At 49.2% G+C, this 19,431-nt stretch overlaps 2 protein-coding genes across 7 annotated transcripts in view; one reads left to right on the top strand and one right to left on the bottom strand.

The window, feature by feature from the left end:
* The window catches only part of tcf19l (transcription factor 19 (SC1), like), a 106,152-nt gene extending 100,591 nt beyond the window's left edge, over positions 1 to 5,561 (bottom strand). For all 3 annotated transcript variants that reach the window (XR_007250678.1, XR_007250677.2, XM_048563816.2), the window contains exons 1-2: positions 4,579 to 5,561; positions 1,346 to 2,126 (exon numbers count right to left, since the gene is read on the bottom strand). Coding sequence is in view for 1 of the 3 variants with exons in the window: in XM_048563816.2 (XP_048419773.1) it covers positions 1,346 to 2,126; positions 4,579 to 4,873 (1,076 nt within the window). In the remaining 2 variants the exon portion in view is untranslated. The remainder of the gene's footprint in view (positions 1 to 1,345; positions 2,127 to 4,578) is intronic.
* Positions 5,562 to 5,703: 142 nt separating this feature from the next.
* cchcr1 (coiled-coil alpha-helical rod protein 1) overlaps positions 5,704 to 19,431 on the top strand; it is a 33,239-nt gene continuing 19,511 nt past the window's right edge. For 2 of the 4 annotated variants that reach the window (XM_059639724.1, XM_059639720.1), the window contains exons 1-6: positions 5,704 to 5,809; positions 5,915 to 6,076; positions 7,261 to 7,398; positions 9,260 to 9,511; positions 11,162 to 11,381; positions 15,374 to 15,884. In XM_059639724.1, the coding sequence (XP_059495707.1) occupies positions 9,439 to 9,511; positions 11,162 to 11,381; positions 15,374 to 15,884 (804 nt within the window). In that variant the 5' untranslated portion in view covers positions 5,704 to 5,809; positions 5,915 to 6,076; positions 7,261 to 7,398; positions 9,260 to 9,438. Of the gene's footprint in view, positions 5,810 to 5,914; positions 6,077 to 7,260; positions 7,399 to 8,833; positions 9,512 to 11,161; positions 11,382 to 15,373; positions 15,885 to 19,431 lie in introns of those variants that run through there. The other 2 variants (XM_059639722.1, XM_059639721.1) reach the window with 2 other exon arrangements.

Genomic DNA, 19,431 nt, shown 5'->3' with positions numbered 1-19,431 from the left:
GCATACCTCAGCCCAATACAAGATATGGCGCTGATAAAGGACTTCCAATTTGTTTATAATTTTTCCATATTAGAACATAGAACAATACAGGTCCTTTGGCCCACGATGTTGTGCCGACCTATTATCCTACTAAGATCAATCTACCCTGCATACCCTACATTTTACTGTCCTCCATGTGCCTATCCAATAGTAGTTTAAAAGTCTCAAAAGTACCTGACTCCACAACCACTGCCGGCAGCGCATTCCACACACCCACCACTCTCTGTGTGAAGAACCAAACTCTGGCATCTCCCCTAAACCTTCCTCCAATCACCTTAAGATTATGCCTCTTCTACCAGCTATTTCCACCCCGGGAAAAAAGTCTCTGACTATCCAACCTCTCTGTGCCTCTCATCATCTTGTAAACCTCTATCAAGTCACCTCTCATCTTTCTTCGCTCCAATGACAAAAGCTCTGGATCCCTCTACCTTTCCTCATAAGACCTGCCCTCTAGTCCAAACAGCATCTGGTAAATCTCCTCTGCACCCTGTCTAAACCTTCCACATCCTTCCCATGAGGTGACAAGAACTCAACACAATATTTCAAGTGTGGTCTAACCAGTGTTTGAATGCCCCATCCGCACCTCCATCATCATCCGCCTGAAGGTCTTGCAAATGATCAGGAATAAGCCACTCAGCTTCCCCAACTCAACTCCCTTGGCAACCAAAAAAAATCACCTCTCAAACCAAAGGGACTGCAGATGCTGGACATCAAAAACAAAACCAGAAGTTGCTGGAAAAGCTCAGCAGGCCTGGCAGCCTGTGGGGAGGAATAAGAGTTAACATTTCGGGTCTAGTGGCTCTCCCTCAGAACTGTTCTGAAACGTTAACTCTCTCCATAGATACTGCCACAGCTGCTGAGCTTTTTCAAACAATACACCCACATCTCAAATACGTTACACAAACCAGGCTCAACTCCCCTCTGTGGAAGCGAAGCCAGGAGGCGAACCAGCTGATGAGAGGAAGTTTACGTCATCTTCATTTTAAAGGGCAAGATGTTGTACAGAGACAGTAGGAACTGCAGACGCTGGAGAAGCTGAGATAACGAGCTGTGGAGCTGGATGAACACAGCAGGACAAGCAGCATCAGAGGAGCAGGAAAGCTGACGTTTCGGGCCTGGACCCTTCATCAGAAAATCCTCCTCCGGCTCCTATGATGCTGCCTGGCCTGCTGTGTGCATACACCCTGTTATCTCAGATGCTGTACATGAAGGCTGAGAGGTCGAAAGGCCAGTAAAGGTCTAAGAGACCGTCCAGAACCTGGGTCCTCGCACCCTTGGTAACAAGTGACGGTGCCCAGGGACTTACCCAGTGGGGGTGATGTTCTCTATTGCATTTCGAGGGAGGTGGGCACCGGGCTCCAGTTTGTGCTTCTTGAGGGTGGGCTGTTGTTGGGGGGACAGCGCCCGGACGCCCAGGGTCAGCTGCCGGTACAGGTCTGGGTCCACATCCGACTCGGACTTGCAGTGCCGGCGGCTCGGGGCACTCTGCTGCACCTCGACAGTAAACCGCTGGATCTCCTCCTCCAGGTCCGGCAGGACGGTGTGGACGGTCTTCCGCCGGTGCTTGGTCGCCGGCCGCTCGCACGTCCCCTTCAGGGGCGGAGCGGTGCCGCCCTGGGGGCCGGGGCCGGGGGCGGTGGGGTGGCGCCGCGTCCCCGGCGACAGCAGGAGGCGGCGGAACCTGCCCAGGGCCCCCTTGGGCTCGCTGGCGGCGGCCTCCGAGTGCAGCACCACCAGCTGCGACCTCAGTTTGCTGATGCTGCCGATGGAGTTCAGGATCAGGGTGGCCCGGGAGGCGGGGGGCGCCCGGGTGAAGCTCCGGATCCGGGCCCGCTGCGGGGACAGGCAGACCGGCCGGAACCCGCCGGCTCGCTGCGCCCTGGGGGGGGAGGCGGCGGTGATGGCATCGAAGTCGGCCGGGCGCACACGGACCTTCTGGAAGAGGAAGTAAAACTCCGAGTCCTGCTGAGCGACCAGGGAGCCTTCCGGGATGTTCACCGCGTCCGGGTGGCCAAACGTGACAGTGTCTCCGTCGGAGAGCTCCGTCCTCTCGCCTTTGGCGATCCGAATGTCATTCACAAATGTGCCTGCAATAACACAGCCGTCAGCCTGAATCCTGCTTCCCTTCTGGTTCTCTTTTATTTTAAAACAAACCCCCTCCTTTTTAACAGCCATGCACGCACTGAAACACGGCCACCCAAGTCCCCGGGATTAGACTGGCCCCACACATGTCTCCCAAAAACCTTTCCAAGTATCAGAGATAATGGGAACTGCAGATGCTGGAGAATCCAAGATAATAAAATGTGAGGCTGGATGAACACAGCAGGACAAGCAGCATCTCAGGAGCACAAAAGCTGACGTTTCGGGCCTAGACCCTTCATCAGAGCCGAAACGTCAGCTTTTGTGCTCCTGAGATGCTGCTTGGCCTGCTGTGTTCATCCAGCCTCACATTTTATAACCTTTCCAAGTACCCCTGCATACCCGCACCTTCCTCTGGCACTTCCTTCCACCCCGCCAGCTGCTCGGGGTCTCTGTCGTGGGTGAACAGCTGTGTCTACTCGCTCCGCGTTAAAACAGAAAGTTGCCCCTCAGTGTCCTTTTGATTTGTTTATCAGACATAACATCCGGGAGTAAAAAGTTTTGTCTCTGTCTTTGCCCACCCTCCTTCGTATGAATAAAAACGAAAGGCAGGCCCGTCAGCTTGCGAGCATTCGACCAGGAAAAGGGGAGAACAGACAGGTCACAGTTGTATCAGAGATAGTAGGAACTGCAGACGCTGGAGAATCTGAGATAACAAGCTGTAGAGCTGGATGAACACAGCAGACCAAGCAGCATCAGAGGAGCAGGAAAGCTGACGTTTCAGGCCTGGACCCTTTATCACAGGTGAAGTAGCCTCCCTCAGGAGCCTCTCGCCTTCTGGGATTATTTTCTTGCCCGTCCTGCTTGGCCAGGACGCATCTGCCTTTCGATCAGAACTGCAGCGAGGTCACCCACAGCACCGTTTCTAGGGAAAACTGCAGGTCTGATCCCACATTCAAACAGCATCATGTCTCCTTCCGATGAGCCATCTGTCACAGGTAGGAGGGCACCAGGACAATTCGCTTCGTTTCCCATTTTCAAACCGACAACATCCAAAGTAGACGTCAGCCAGAACCCAGTGATCCCTTTGGCTGGGGAGCGATCTGCCAACTTCAGCCCCTCCACCGCGGACCCACAGCAACAGCAATGTGCACCGTCTACACGATGCACTGCAGTAACCCATCACGTTCAAACCCTACCACTGTAAAGGAGAAGGTCGCGGGATGTATTGGGACTGCAAACTCCCCTCCAAGCCAGACCCAGTCCAAATCTGTCACTATTAACTGCTACTGGCTGCAGTTTCTCCCCTGGCAGCTCTCCAAGATTGCTGCGGTTCAGGGCAGTAGCTAAACCACCACCTCCAGGGGTCCAAACCTAGCCAACCACACCATAACCTCTGAATAATTAAAGAAAAAAAAGGGAGCTACTTATATTCCACTCCCGCCAACAGAAACATGGCTACAGCTGTTCATCAATGACAGAGACCCTGAGCAGTTGGCAACCAAACGCACAACAGTATTTTACATTAAAACGGCTTCAGATTTCTGATGTTGCACACTAATTCCTCCTGCCACCCTCTAAACCACCCTTTGACCTCATACTGCCCCACAGCTCCAAGATAACAGCAAAATGTTACAGGTGCTGAAAAATTCAAACAAAAAACAGCGGAAGGAAACAGATAACAAGGTGTGGAGCTGGATGAACACAGCAGGCCAGGCAGCAGAGGAGCAGGAAAGCTGACATTTCGGGCCTAGATCCTTCTTCAGAAATGGGGTAGGGGAAGGGGTTCTGAAATAAATAGGGAGAGAGGGGGAGGCGGATAGAAGATGGATGGAGGAGAAGATAGGGGGAGAGCAGACAGACAAGTTAAAGGGGCGGAGATGGAGCCATTAAAGGTGAGTGTAGGTGGGGAGGTAGGGAGGGGATAGGTCAGTCCGGAGAGGACGGACAGGTCAAGGGGGCGGGATGAGGTTAGTAGGCAGGGGATGGGAAGGTGGGGCTTGAGGTGAGAGGAAGAACAGATTAGGGACGCAGGGATGAGCTGGGGGAAGGGGAGATTTTGAAGCTGGTGAAGTCCACATTGATACCATTGGGCTGCAGGGTTCCCAAGCGGAATATGAGTTGCTGTTCCTGCAACCTTCGGGTGGCATCAATGTTACACTGCAGGAGGACCACCATCAGAACTCAGCTAAGGCTATCCCACACCCCCACCTCTCCCATCCCCTATATCTCCATTGCCCTGTATCCCAACCCCTTAGCCCCCATTCCCCTGTATCCCACCCACTAAAACACCCATCCCACTGTATCCTACCCCCCTCACGCCATTTTCCCGTATCACCATTCCCCTTTATCCTCCCCAATCACCCTTATCCACATTCCCCATAACCTCCCCATTGTCCTCTAGTTCCATCGCCCCCCCCCCCCCCACCACCCACCACCACCCACCACCCAGGCCCTTACCATTGGTGCTCCTGTCGACGATGTGCACCCTCCAGTCGCCCCCGGCCGCCCCCCTCTCGGCCTGCAGCTCGGCGTGCACCCGGGAGATGAGATCCTCGGCCCGCCCCGAGCTCAGGCACAGGTCGGTGAGGTCGGCCCGGCGGCCGAGGCGGAAGGTGCAGCGCTGGCCGGCCGGCAGGAAAGTGTAGAGGTCGCGGGCGGGTGTCGGCGCCGTGGCCTGGCCGGGCCTCGGGCTGGGCTGCGGGGCGGTGCCGATGCGGAGCAGCTGCAGGCAGGGCTGCACCTCCGACAGCATCCTCGCTGGGTCGGTGTCGGGGGTATGCTAGGTCATCAAAACCTGCACTCCTGGGGGCTCGGCTCCGATTGTTAGGTCATCAAAACCTGCACTCCTGGGGGCTCGGCTCCGATTGTTAGGTCATCAAAACCTGCACTTCTGGGGGCTCGGCTCCGATTGTTAGGTCATCAAAACCTGCACTCCTGGGGGCTCGGATCCGATTGTTAGGTCATCAAAACCTGCACTCCTGGGGGCTCGGCTCCGATTGTTAGGTCATCAAAACCCGCACTCCTGGGGGCTCGGCTCCGATTGTTAGGTCATCAAAACCCGCACTCCTGGGGGCTCGGCTCCGATTGTTAGGTCATCAAAACCCGCACTCCTGGGGGCTAGGCTCCGATTGTTAGGTCACCAAATCCTGGAATCATGGCGGTTCGGCTCCGAATGTTTGGTCGCCAAGCTCCCGGGGGGTAGGATCCAGTTGCTAACTCATCAAATCCTGGGCTCTCGGGGGTAGGATCCAGTTGTTAGGTCATCGGAACTGAGGCCTGGCTTTCCACCTCGGACCGTTGCGGTGGACAGTTGGCGCCACTGTAGTTGTTGTTGTTGTCTCTCCGGTGTTCCTCAGTGCCACCGACCGGTTCGACGGCAGACCAGCTGTCTGTTGTCTATCCTCCCCGCCTCTCTCTCTCTTTCTAGGTCTATCCTTCTGTTTACAGGAAGCGCCTTTGAAAATTGGCGCGCTGGAACGGCGGCCCCAAGTATCGCGAGATGATCCCTGTCCTCCGCGGGGGTACCAGTTACTGTGCCTGCGTACTAGGAGGTGATGCCAATTGGCTGGCCGAGCTGCCATCTTTGATGCTGGCGCTCCGCCCTCCCTCCCTCCAGGGTGCCAGGCAGAGTTGTCAGATTGTGGTCTACGAGGAATAAAGGGCCGGTCAGGAAGATAATTACTGTCATGTATGTCATTGTGAGGGATATTCCCGTGATTTTACTGTTGGTAATCTTACTGTGGGTGATGTTCTAACTCGAAATGTAAACTGCTTTCTCTATCTTTTTGAACAGGCGCCACTTGAACTGCTCCCCTTTTTTTGAGGGTTTGCAGAAATTTGCTTTAGGAATCTCTTTTGTGACGTTGGGTTGAAGAGATGACCCAGAAGTTGCAGAAGGACACAAACTTGGGACAGCAGTCACTCTGGGTCTGCAAGAATATAAGTAGGGACAGACGTAAGCATTTCGGTCAACTCTGCCATTCAATGAGATCATTGCTGATCTAATAATCGCCATCCATTCCCTGTCTTGTTCCTATAACCCTTAATTCCTTCAATGTTTATCAATCTATCTCAGCCTGAAATGTAATTAGTAAGGCTTCCAGACCTCTGCGGTAAAAAATTCCACAGACTTACTCCCCTTGGAGAGAAGAAATTTCCACCTTATCGCTCTCCTGAGGGGTGACCCCTTACTCTGCATGTATGCCCTCTAACCCTGGACTCTAACAAGGGGAAACAATCTTTCCAAATCAAGCCCCCGAAGAATCTTATCTGTTTCAATAAGATCCCCTCTTATTCTTCTATGATCCAATGAATACAGACCCTAGCAAGTTTTGAGAAGATTTGTAGCTCAGGTTGAGGTTCTAGATGTGAGTTTGCTCGCTGAGCTGGAAGGTTCGTTTTCAGACGTTTCGTCACCATTCTAGGTAACATCATCAGTGAGCCTTAGGAAACAGATAAATAGAAAGCGGGACATAACACCAGCGCTTCACCGGACGCTCACTGATGATGTTACCTAGAATGGTGACGAAACGTCTGAAAACTAACCTTCCAGCTCAGTGAGCAAACTCACATCCAGAATACAGACCCTACCTACTCAACCTCTCCTCAAAGGACAGTTCCTCCATACCTGGGATCAGCCGAGTAAAACTTCATAGGGCTGACTCCAATATATTTTTCCTTAGGTAAGGGATAAGTGAACTGGTTTCAGTTAAGGAGGAAATGTGCTAATTGGAAAAGTTCAAACCAGTGCTCGTATCTAGATGCAACCCAAAACATTTACCGAACACAAATTTGATGGAAACATTCATTCAGGCACCTATGAAGTCAACATGCTCGAGGCATCCGCACTGTTTGGTGTCTGTTTGTGTGTGTGTGTGTGTGTGTGTGTGTGTGTGTGTCTGTGTATGTGTCTGAATCCAAAGACTGAGCAAACAAAGGATCAGACACTGAACTCTGCTGCTTACCAACCAATGTGCCCCAAACCCCCACCAGTCCTCCAGCCTATTCCAACAACCATTTTGAAACAGAGACAAATCCTCCCCCTCTCTGCTGAGTATCTTTGTAATATGAACTGTATTCCTGTATGACTCGGTTAATTCCCGTTGCTACTTGTTAACAGTGTTTTCGTCATCCATACAGTGTGGAGCTGGAGGAACACAGGAGGAGAGTCGGCACCAGAGAAGCAGGAAAGTCGACATTTCAGATCTGGACCCTTCATCAGGACTGGAGAGGGGGAAGGGAGCTCAGAAATAAATAGGAGGGGTGGGGCTTCTGAAGGTAGGTGGGACAATGTTTGGTGGGTGCAGGTTTGGGATGGTGGGGATTGGGCAGTTGGACAGGTGGGGCGGATAGATGGGAAAGAAGATGGACAGGTGGTGCCAGGTCAAGAAAGTGGGGATGAGTGGGAGGGTTAGACATGTGATGAGGCTGTGGGTGGAAGGCTGGATGTTTAGGCCATCAGGCTGTTGGCTCCCAAGGCGGAATATGAGGTGTTGCTCTTCCAGTTTGCGTGTGGCGTCATTGTGGCACTAGAGGAGGCCCAGGATGGACATGTCACCCAAGGGCGGGGGGGGGGGGGGTGGTTAAAGTGGTTCGACTGGAAGGTGCTGTTGATATTAGCGTGCAGAGTGCAGATGCTCCTCGAATCAGTCTCCAAGTGTACATTTGGTTTAATCTATGTGGAAGAGACCACATCAAGAACAATGGATACAGTAGACCAGGTGGAATGATATGCAGGTGAATCCCTGTCATACATGGAAAGTTTGTCTTGGGCCTTGGATGGAGGTGAAGGGTAGGTGCTGTGGCAGCACCGAGGTACAAAATTTCAGTTTGAATTCTGATGGAAGGTGATTAATCTGAACTGTGTTTCTTCACAGAAGCAAAGATAATAAAATGTGAGGCTGGATGAACACAGCAGGCCAAGCAGCATCTCAGGAGCACAAAAGCTGACGTTTCGGGCCTAGACCCTTCATCGGAGAGGGAACTGGAATAAATAGGGAGAGAGGGAGAGGCGGACCGAAGATGGAGAGTAAAGAAGATAGGTGGAGAGAGTGTAGGTGGGGAGGTAGGGAGGGGATAGGTCAGTCAGGGAAGATGGACAGGTCAAGGAGGTGGGATGAGGTTAGTAGGTAGATGGGGGTGCGGCTTGGGGTGGGAGGAAGGGATGGGTGAGAGGAAGAACCGGTTAGGGAGGCAGAGACAGGTTGGACTGGTTTTGGGATGCAGTGGGTGGAGGGGAAGAGCTGGGCTGGTTGTGTGGTGCAGTGGGGGGAGGGGACGAACTGGGCTGGATTAGGGATGCAGTAGGGGAAGGGGAGATTTTGAAACTGGTGAAGTCCACATTGATACCATTGGGCTGCAGGGTTCCCAGGCGGAATATGAGTTGCTGTTCCTGCAACCTTCGGGTGGCATCATTGTGGCACTGCAGGAGGCCCATGATGGACATGTCATCTAGAGAATGGGAGGGGGAGTGGAAATGGTTTGCGACTGGGAGGTGCAGTTGTTTGTTGCGAACTGAGCGGAGGTGTTCTGCAAAGCGGTCCCCAAGCCTCCGCTTGGTTTCCCCAATGTAGAGGAAGCCGCACCGGGTACAGTGGATGCAGTATACCACATTGGCAGATGTGCAGGTGAACCTCTGCTTAATGTGGAATGCTTCTTCACAGAAGCAACCTGATGCTGACTATATCCAGCTTGGTCCTTCCACTGCCCCAGAGATATGTTCATTACCATATTGTAACTGGTGGGAGAGTGCAAAAATATGCTGTTTGGGGATCCTACCAATTCTCTACTCCCTACTGCACAACGGAGAGTGTGTCTGAACAACAAACACAATGCATGTCATTGACTGTGAAAGAACTGTACAGAGGCCAGTATCCCGTCACCAAGTCGCCCTTTATTTACATGTGCACGGTTTACAGATTGTGATCAGCTAGTTTGGAGTCAGTCCATTACGTGAGGAGACTCTGTGTCTCCTGTTTATATCTGTCAGCCAGGGCTCCTTGAGTGGCCCTGCTTCACAGCCCCTATCAGGGATCTCATAGTCATTAGGATCCAACTAGTTCCAGTCACTACACTAGGAAAACCATACAGGGAACGCTTTTGATTTTGTTGTTGGCTGACTTTTTTTTTGTTCCCCGAGGCCGACGGCTGTGCCCTGGGGCACTTGGATGGGTGGAACGGATTTGTGGAGGTGGAGGGTAATCGGTTTCCGGCGGACGGGTGTTTCCGGGACACCACTGGGTGGCTGGAGGTGGCAGCAACCTGTTTCCGGCGGACGTGTGTTCCTGGGACACCGCGGTATTAACGGTCGGCCGCGCCATGTCTGAGAGGAGCCGGCGGCAGCTCGAGCAGGGAGCGGAGCCACCGATAACTTTCAGCGGCAGGCATCACGGTAAAAGGAAGCAAATATATATGCAAATTTTAAAAAAAGACACTGTTGAAAGATGCAAATGGGAACCCTAATCTCCGCATGGCACAGGAGTAAATCCCTGGGGGAGAGATCTATAGATCCCTGAGACCTGGGATAGTAGATCCATGAAATGTAGACATTGCTGCATATTCCAGGAATATTGAGGTGTCTGTGGATCCTAGGAAATGGGAAATTTCTATTGGCCCCTGAGATATAGAGAAAAACCTACAGATTACCAGGATGCAAGAACGATCTTTAGATCCCCGGGAAATGGGGATAAACCTGCAGATCTCTTGGAATTGGGGATAAACCTGCAGATCTTCGGGACGTTGGGATAAACCTATAGATTCCTGGGAAGTGCGGATAAATCTGTAGTTCTCTGGGTATGGGAACAACTGTACAGATCTTGGGGGAGTGGAGTTATCCATAACCCCAATATGTGAGAGACATCTCTGGATGCCTGGTGTATGGGAATAAATCTATAGATGCCTGGCAAATGGGGATACATTTATAGATCCCTGGGATATGGGATAAATCCATAGATTCCTAGATAAGAGTATAGTTCCCTGGAATACGGAGATGAATTAATAGGTCTGTTGATATTGGAGTGATCTGTAGACCCCCAAGAGTGAGGAGCAGCTATAGATTCTGGAGATTTGCAGATAAAATGTATCGTTCCCTGGGACACAAGTGGGTGAAAATCAGCTTCAGTATGATGCCTGGCTAAGAGGAAAACTTAGAGGGTTTAAATATAAACATTCAGAGTAGACATTTAGATATCTACAGTATTGACATGTTGGTAGATGTATAGATACCTGGGGTTACGAATGTATGGGACAACCCAGTTGATATCTGAGGTATAAGTATGTCGAACAGATATATAGATCTTTAGACACAGACTCGTGAGTTACTTTTGTTGATATACAAACAAGGGCCAAGAGTAGGCCAATCAGTCCTTCATACCTGCTCTGCTATTCAATAAGATTATGGCTGATTTAATTTTAATCTCAACTCAATATATCTGAGGTCTAAGTATGTTGAGTGGTCCTATAGATCTTTGAAATATGTGTATGATAGATATGTGTACACAGTTGAGAAATTCATGTATTGTACATACACATTTCTGGATGTGATGTACAAACACCCTGAACTCATACACAACAAAACATACCGTTGGAAATCAGACATGAATAATGCACTCTATTGCTTATAGATAACTAGATAAAAGAAAATTGGCAACTGAAAGTTCTTATGAATGTGTGGTTTGTAAGAACAAAGTTGTAGCACTGTCAGTTAGTAGGTTTTGAACCTTTCAATAGAAATTGTGGCAATAGTGATATTGGATTCCTAGGTTGACCATGATGTGCCAGATAGGACTGTGTGGACAAGTATGAAGAGAGGCTTGAAACATTAGGTCTGTCATTTTCATCTCTGAGATTTAGGTACCTTTCAAACAACAGGCCTCCAAACCTGAAAGAAGAAATATTAATATGTAGTTATTTGCATGTTCCAGCCAATAACTTCCTTTCCAGGAGGTTAATTAAGTCAGAACTGAGTGCAGGATTTAGAAATGTCAGCACTCCCACCTGTCTGTTGCTGGAACTATAAATGGAGCTTCTTCTTTATCTGCAGAAGCGGCAGACTTGATCCCTCCATCACACTTTGAGGCTCGGCGCCCTGGCTCACCAGCAGTGGACACAGACCCCTGGGCTGCTCTGTCAAAGGCTACCAAAGATATCTTGGAACTACGGCAAGAAAATGAACGCCTGCGGGAGCTTCAGAGGGCTTCAAACAGAGTCATGTTCAGAGGGCATGCAGGGGTTGAATCAGAAGAAGTCTGCGGCAGAGCTAGGTACTGTACATGCCTTTCTGAACAGGCTGATGGTTCTTTCCCATATAGCCAGATCTCTCAACATTTGTAAGAATGTCCTCTGTATATCTATCTGAGAGATCTTGTCCACATATCTGTATGAGCTCTACAGGATTCCCCTTTCTGTCTGTATCTCAAACATCTACAGGTCTGCCCCAAGTTTCTGTGCCTCGAGATCTGTACGTTTGCTTCGTATATCCATGCTTTAGAAATTTGTAGACATTTCCTATAAGACAGACAGTGCCCTTTCCCAGATATCTGTCACGTGTGTTCGGCCTTTTAGAGCAAGTGGACTGGGTAGATGGAAAGCAGCCTAAGAACATGTAAGAAGAATCCTTCCCCCAAGCACATGAGGCAAGATTGCCTGCTTCCTCCACTCCCCACATTTGTGTATATGAAAAAGAAAATCAAATCAAAATCTCCCTTGTCTGTGTGCTGCTTCTTTGTTGATCCTTGCTGTCCTTTTTCACAGCTCTCCTCTTCTTTTCGACACATTCTGCCCTGGCTCTCAAACTGAGAGTATGCCTCAACAGCATTCTACGTTGCCAATGAGAGCATGACATGTTTACTGTGCTTACATTGTAGCTGTATCAGCCAGCTATTTACTTTGACTATGATAATAAAATGTGAGGCTAGATGAACACAGCAGGCCAAGCAGCATCTCAGGAGCACAAAAGCTGACGTTTCGGGCCTAGACCCTTCATCAGAGAGGGGGATGGGGGGGAGGGAACTGGAATAAATAGGGAGAGAGGGGGAGGCGGACCGAAGATGGAGAGTAAAGAAGATAGGTGGAGAGGGTGTAGGTGGGGAGGTAGGGAGGGGATAGGTCAGTCCAGGGAAGACGGACAGGTCAAGGAGGTGGGATGAGGTTAGTAGGTAGCTGGGGGTGCGGCTTGGGGTGGGAGGAAGGGATGGGTGAGAGGAAGAACCGGTTAGGGAGGCAGAGACAGGTTGGACTGGTTTTGGGATGCAGTGGGTGGGGGGGAAGAGCTGGGCTGGTTGTGTGGTGCAGTGGGGGGAGGGGATGAACTGGGCTGGTTGAGGGATGCAGTGGGGGAAGGGGAGATTTTGAAACTGGTGAAGTCCACATTGATACCATATGGCTGCAGGGTTCCCAGGCGGAATATGAGTTGCTGTTCCTGCAACCTTCGGGTGGCATCATTGTGGCAGTGCAGGAGGCCCATGATGGACATGTCATCAAGAGAATGGGAGGGGGAGTGGAAATGGTTTGCGACTGGGAGGTGCAGTTGTTTGTTGCGAACTGAGCGGAGGTGTTCTGCAAAGCGGTCCCCAAGCCTCCGCTTGGTTTCCCCAATGTAGAGAAAGCCGCACCGGGTACAGTGGATGCAGTATACCACATTGGCAGATGTGCAGGTGAACCTCTGCTTAATGTGGAATGTCATCTTGGGGCCTGGGATGGGGGTGAGGGAGGAGGTGTGGGGACAAGTGTAGCATTTCCTGCGGTTGCAGGGGAAGGTGCCGGGTGTGGTGGGGTTGGAGGGCAGTGTGGAGCGAACAAGGGAGTCACGGAGAGAGTGGTCTCTCCGGAAAGCAGACAGGGGTGGGGATGGAAAAATGTCTTGGGTGGTGGGGTCGGATTGTAAATGGCGGAAGTGTCGGAGGATATCCCTCAACCAGCCCAGTTCATCCCCTCCCCCCACTGCACCACACAACCAGCCCAGCTCTTCCCCCCCACCCACTGCATCCCAAAACCAGTCCAACCTGTCTCTGCCTCCCTAACCGGTTCTTCCTCTCACCCATCCCTTCCTCCCACCCCAAGCCGCACCCCCAGCTACCTACTAACTCATCCCACCTCCTTGACCTGTCCGTCTTCCCTGGACTGACCTATCCCCTCCCTACCTCCCCACCTACACCCTCTCCACCTATCTTCTTTACTCTCCATCTTCGGTCCGCCTCCCCCTCTCTCCCTATTTATTCCAGTTCCCTCCCCCCATCCCCCTCTCTGATGAAGGGTCTAGGCCCGAAACGTCAGCTTTTGTGCTCCTGAGATGCTGCTTGGCCTGCTGTGTTCATCCAGCCTCACATTTTATTATCTTGGAATCTCCAGCATCTGCAGTTCCCATTATCTCATCTCTATTTACTTTGACTATCTACTCTCTCTGAGCTACAAATCACAATGATGTCCAAACTGCAATTAAAACTGTCTCAAAAGTCCAAGACAAATTGAAACCATAGGTCCTTTTTAAGCTCTATCCATCTCTATGATGATGTTGCCTTCTGTAGGCTGTCCTTAACCAATTAATTATCTGCTTTTACAGAATTAATTTTGGGTTTTATAACCTTTTAGGGTTTGCTGAATGCATTAAACTTATTTAACTCAATTTTCAAAGCAAAAACATCTCTCTGTTCTGACAGACTTTGAAACATCGCATCTCTGACTCTAGCTAAGTAAGCCCATCTCCTGTTTAATAGCTCTGTGTCTGCTATTCTGACTATATTAACTTGGGTCACCTTTTGAACTGCCTTTTCCTGAGGTTTTCTAGCAGTCTCTGAAGCCTGCATTTTATCTTTGACTGCCTTTACTTGATCAAATTACACTGACAAAAGAGATTCATTGCATAATGCACACAGAAGTAGGGGGCTGTTTGGCACTTGGTGGCTCTGCTAGTTTGAAAGAGCTATCAATTAGTTCCATTTTTAGACTAGACATTTCGAGGTGGTGCTGGCAAACTGCTTGTCTCATATTCTGGAGCTGGCCCACCATTACAAATGGATTCTGGCTTGGTAAGAATCAGAAAGCTCAAAGTTTTCAGTCTGTAAACACAAACTGAGTTGTGAAGGAATGAAGTTCTAACTGCCAGAAAAAAGATGAACGGTTCAGGGGTCTAGGCGGGAGTTGAATTGATTGAAGTCCTTAAAATTGTGAGGGGGTTCATTAAGGGAGACATTGGGAACATTCCTCCACTTTTGAGGAAATCACAACTAGGGCTCACTACAGTATAAGCTAATAAATTCAGTAAGGACTGCAGGAGAAACCTCTTGATTCAGAAAATGTTGAGAGTCATTGGGAGTCAGTTGCGGATATCCATGACCCCTGGAGGCTGACCATTTGGAAGCGCTTTAGTGGAAATGAGAAGCTCAGCTGGCTGAGAAGAGAGTATTCAGAGAAAAGAGAGGCCAGTGAACGTTGTGCCTTCTGAAGACCCTGACCTTCCATCAGCAGGTCAGAGAGTGTTGATCGAGGGCCACAACAGGTTATGCTTAACACACAATGGAGTTCCACAGCATATGTTCTTCTCTGATGAGACAGAACAGTGCTACTGAGGGGGCACACGCTGCCACAGGGAATGGTTGGAACCTCCAGCAGTGATGCACTTAAAGGAACACTAGCTGAGTACTTGGGGGAATGGAGCGATTTGATAACAGGTGTGAGTTGAATGAAGTGGGAGAATGCTCATGTGAAGTATAATTACTAGCATAGACCAGTTGGGCTGAACGGCCTGTTTCTGTGCTGTATGGACTGCAGCGCAATGTGTCCTTTAATTTCTTTTTGCTGTGCGCAGCCTGTTTGTGGATTTGTGCAATCACTTTAAAATTACAATGCAGAGGCGCATGGCCACATCTGAACGGGACCACTTACTGTGCACAGCCTCTCAGTCACAGGTGCAGCTTTGAGGGATTGTTGCTGCTGGGTGCTGTTCACGTTTGCGAATTGGCAGGAGTGCAAAATGTCAAAGCTACCTTTACTGACATTGTGGTGATAGCACCACTGAGCAGTTTCAATCCACAATATGTATCTTGTCCAAAAACAAAACAAAACAGGAAATTAATAGCAGGGCATGGGACATCAGTGAAGAGTTAGTTGCAACCTGAAATGTCTCTTTCTTCCCTCTACAGACACTGCCTGACCTGTTGAGCATACCCAGCCCTTTTCACCTTTAGTTCAAATTCTTAGTGTGTGCAGCCTGTTGACTTTGAGTTAGTGCGAGTTTTCTTGTTCCAAATCTGTGCAGGTCCTTGGATCAGGAGAGGACCTGCAAATGGCCGAGAGAAGCTGGTGAGCAGGCAGAGATAATTTCTGATCAGATCCGGGAAATTCACCGCTTGACCGGGGAGGCACGGCTGCTGAGGAACACGCTGGAGCAGCAGGCTACAGTGATCAGAGAGAAGGAGGGCTTGGTGGCACAGCTAACCGAGCAGGTTGGGGAGCTGCGGGCAGAGCTGCGGGAACAGAGGCGGGAGGCTGGTCAATTCCAACTGCAGTGCCAGGCTGAGGCGGACAGGGTACGGAGCCAGCACCAGCTGGAAATCCAGCGCCTGGAAACCCAGCTGGCGCTGGGACAGGCTGCTTCAAGTGAGGAGGCAGAGCAGCTGAGGAGCGAGCTGAAAGAACTGAGGGAGCGCTATCGCCACGAAGTGTCTGCTCTGCAAGAGGAGCTAGCCAAGCAAGCTGCAGCAAAGAGTGAGGACAACCAGCTACAGATGGCCAGGCTGCAGGACGCTCAGTATCAACGTGTGGCAGAGGTATTGTCCGGGTGGGTGGAATTCTGTGGTTTAATTCCCTGCAGAGTAGTGGGTGATTTCAAGGTGCCACTCTGTCACATTTTTTTCTCTCTGTATTGAAGTTGTTTGTTAATGAGAAAGGCTGAGGGTTTGCAGAATGGCAGTAACATGTTAGTCCTGATTCAGTGGCGAATGCCCTTAGTTCTCAAGTCAAGAGGTGTGTGTTTCAAGGCCCACTGTAGAGTCTTGAGCATGTAATCCAGGCTGACTTTGTCAATGTAATACTGAAGGAGTCCTTGGCACTTTTGGGTGATTAGCTGAAGCACCCGTTGCCGCCAAAAATGCTTTCCATTCCACATTGCTGAATTGACGAAGCTGCAGTTTATAATGTGTCAAGCACATCACTTATTTCAATTAATTCTCCTTAGTTTTAAAAGACTCTGCTGCTTTCACTCAAGTACAGGCATTCAAACTTCTTGGAGTGATGGAATCTAGATTAAGAGAGGCAGTTCCTAAGTAAATGAGGCTTCCTGTTTTTAACATTATGAAATTGGTGGCCACTTGGCTTTTACAGTTCCAACCCTTAAATTGGGAGAGATCACATTTACACCAACAGTCTCACATAAACGTTGGTGACTGTATCGAAGATGATGAGGAAGAGAGAGATAATAAAACTGCTATGGTAGTCTGAAGTTAATTAGATAGCAAGGTCAAGGGCATTCAGGCTCAAACCAGTCAAAGATGCGCTAGGGCTGATGCCTGGGAGATCTTTGATTACAAAGATCGATCCCTAGTTAGAGCACTCACTGCTGGTTTCCACCGCTTAGGGACTCTGAAACAAGGAAGGCATATTGTGAGGATTAGGTGCCAATTGTTTAGGACTCGGATGAGGAAAAATGACTTCACTCAAGGATGTAAACAAATTGGAGGTGGTTCAGAGGAGGTTTACTAGGTTGATGCCTAGAATGAGTATGTTGCCTTTTGAGGAAAGGCTGACCAGGATAGATTTGTTTTGACTCAAGCTTGTAAGAGTGAGAGGGTGCCATCATGGAAGTTTATAATATTCTGAATGATCTTGACAAGGTAGACGTGGAAAGGATGTTTCTCCTTTTACGGGCGATTCCAGAACCAAGAAATACCGTTTTTAAAATTCTGGGGCACCCTTTTACGGACAGGTGTTTTTGGAACATTCAGCCCAACCTGCCCATGCCGTCAAGAAGATCTGACTAAACAAATCCTGTTTTCCGGCTTTTAGCTCATATTCCTGGAGATTATTGCAATGGAAGTGAAAGTTCAAGTACAACTGAAGTGTTAGAAGATTTTCACCCTTTTTAAGCAATGGGTTTCAGGCTCCCGCTACCCTCTGAGTGAAAACATTCTCCTCAACTCCCTCTTGGTCTTCTACCACTTCTCTCTAATCTGTGGTCCCAGTACTAATGAGCAAGTGCCTTCTTTCCCACCCTATCTGTGCCCCACTTAATCTTATGCACCTCTATCAGGTCTTCTCTCATCTGAGTAACCCCAGCCTATCCAAGCTTTCCAAATATTTCAGACCCCTCCAGCCCAGGTTGCTTTGCATCACAGTGAATCTCCCGCCTTTCCTATAACCGTAGTCCAGGTGTTGCTGTGTTTCATACAGCTCTATCATAACCATTTGGCTCTTGTATTCTATGTCTCAGCTAATAATGCCAGCATTCTCCTTAATTAATTTTTCCTACTGTCCTAACTTCAGGGATCTGTGGAAGTGTACACCAAGGTCCTTTTGATCTTCATTACTTCCAGGGGGTTACCGTTTAGAATGCACTGTCATCTCGTTCACCCTCCCAGGGAGCAGTACTTAACACTTTTTCAGATTGAATTCAATTTGTCACTGCTCGGCACAGCTGACCAGTCCTTTGACATCCTTCGGTTGGTGTATGGCTGTCGTCCTCAGTATTTACCATCCTAACAATATTCGTATCATCCACGAATTTCTTGAAGATACCCTTGTACACAAGTCCAAGTCATTAACATAGAAAACAAACAGCAAGGGCCCCAGGACTGAGCCATGCTGAACCCTACTGGAAACAGACTTCTGGTCTTAGAACATGCCTTTACCTTCGCCCTCTGCTTTCTTCCTCTCAACCAATTTTGGATCCAAAATAGCACCTTTTCTTTGATCCCACTTACTTGACCAGTCTGCCAAGAGAGATATTACCACAGCCTTGCTTAGATATGTGTAAATCCTATCAAATGCATCACTCTCATTAATGCTCCTGGTCACTTCCTCAAAAAAATTGATAAATTTGTCAAACAAGGCCTTTCAGTAACAAATCCCTGATAAAACTATGCCTCCCCAAGTGCAGATATATATTGTCCCTCAGATTTTTTTCAAATAACAGCACAGGTATAGAGTGTGGAGCACTGTGAAATACGAGAAGAAATTAACAGAGAGACCTGCATTCCCGAGGGTTTAGCAGCCTTAAACATGGATAAGCTTGCAAACCCAGATGAAATGTATCCCAGGCTGTTGAGGAAGGTAAGGGAGGAGATATCAGGGCCTTGGCAGTAAAATCCTGTCTGGCTACAGGTGAGATACGAGCGGACTGATGGACTGCTAATGTCCTCGAACATAGAACATAGAACATTACAGCACAGTACAGGCCCTTCGGCTCTTGATGTTGTGCCGACCTGTCATACCGATCTCAAGCCCATCTAACCTACACTATTCCATGTACGACGATATGCTTATCCAGTGACGACTTAAATGTACCTAAAGTTGGCGAATCTACTACCGTTGCAGGCAAAGCGTTCCATTCCCTTACTACTCTCTGAGTCAAGAAACTACTTCCGACATCTGTCCTATATTTTTCACCCCTCAATTTAAAGCTTTGCCTCCTCGTGCTCGCTGTCACCATCCTAGGAAAAAGGCTCTCCCTATCCACCCTATCTAACCCTCTGATTATTTTATATGTTTCAATTAAGTCACCTCTCAACCTTCTTCTCTCTAATGAAAACAGCCTCAAGTCCCTCAGCCTTTCCTCGTAAGACATTCCCTCCATACCAGGCCACATCCTAGTAAATCTCCTCTGCACCCTTTCCAAAGCTTCCACATCCTTCTTATAATGCGGTGACCAGAACTGTACACGATACTCCAAGTGCGGCCGCACCAGAGTTTTGTACAGCTTCACCATAGCCTCTTGGTTCCGGAACTCGATCCCTCTATTAATAAAAGCTAAAACACTGTATGCCTTCTTAACAGCCCTGTCAACCTGGGTGGCAACTTTCAATGATCTGTGTACATGGACACCGAGATCTCTCTGCTCATCTACACTACTAAGAATCTTACCATTAGCCCTGTACTTTGCCTTCTGGTTACTCCTACCAAAGAGCATCACCTCACACTTGTCTGCATTAAACTCCATTTGCCACCTCTCAGCCCAGCTCTGCAGCTTATCTATGTCCTGTTATTAAACAAAGGAGAAAAGGATTAAACGGAAATTACAGATCAATCAGTCTAACCTCAGTAGATAGAATGTATCTGCACTTGGAGAGACACAGATTAATCAGGAATAGTGCAGGTAGATAG

The sequence above is a fragment of the Stegostoma tigrinum genome, chromosome 34 (genome assembly GCF_030684315.1).
Source record: "Stegostoma tigrinum isolate sSteTig4 chromosome 34, sSteTig4.hap1, whole genome shotgun sequence".
Classification (NCBI taxonomy): Eukaryota; Metazoa; Chordata; class Chondrichthyes; order Orectolobiformes; family Stegostomatidae; genus Stegostoma; species Stegostoma tigrinum.
This window is presented reverse-complemented; position numbering and strand designations above follow the sequence as displayed.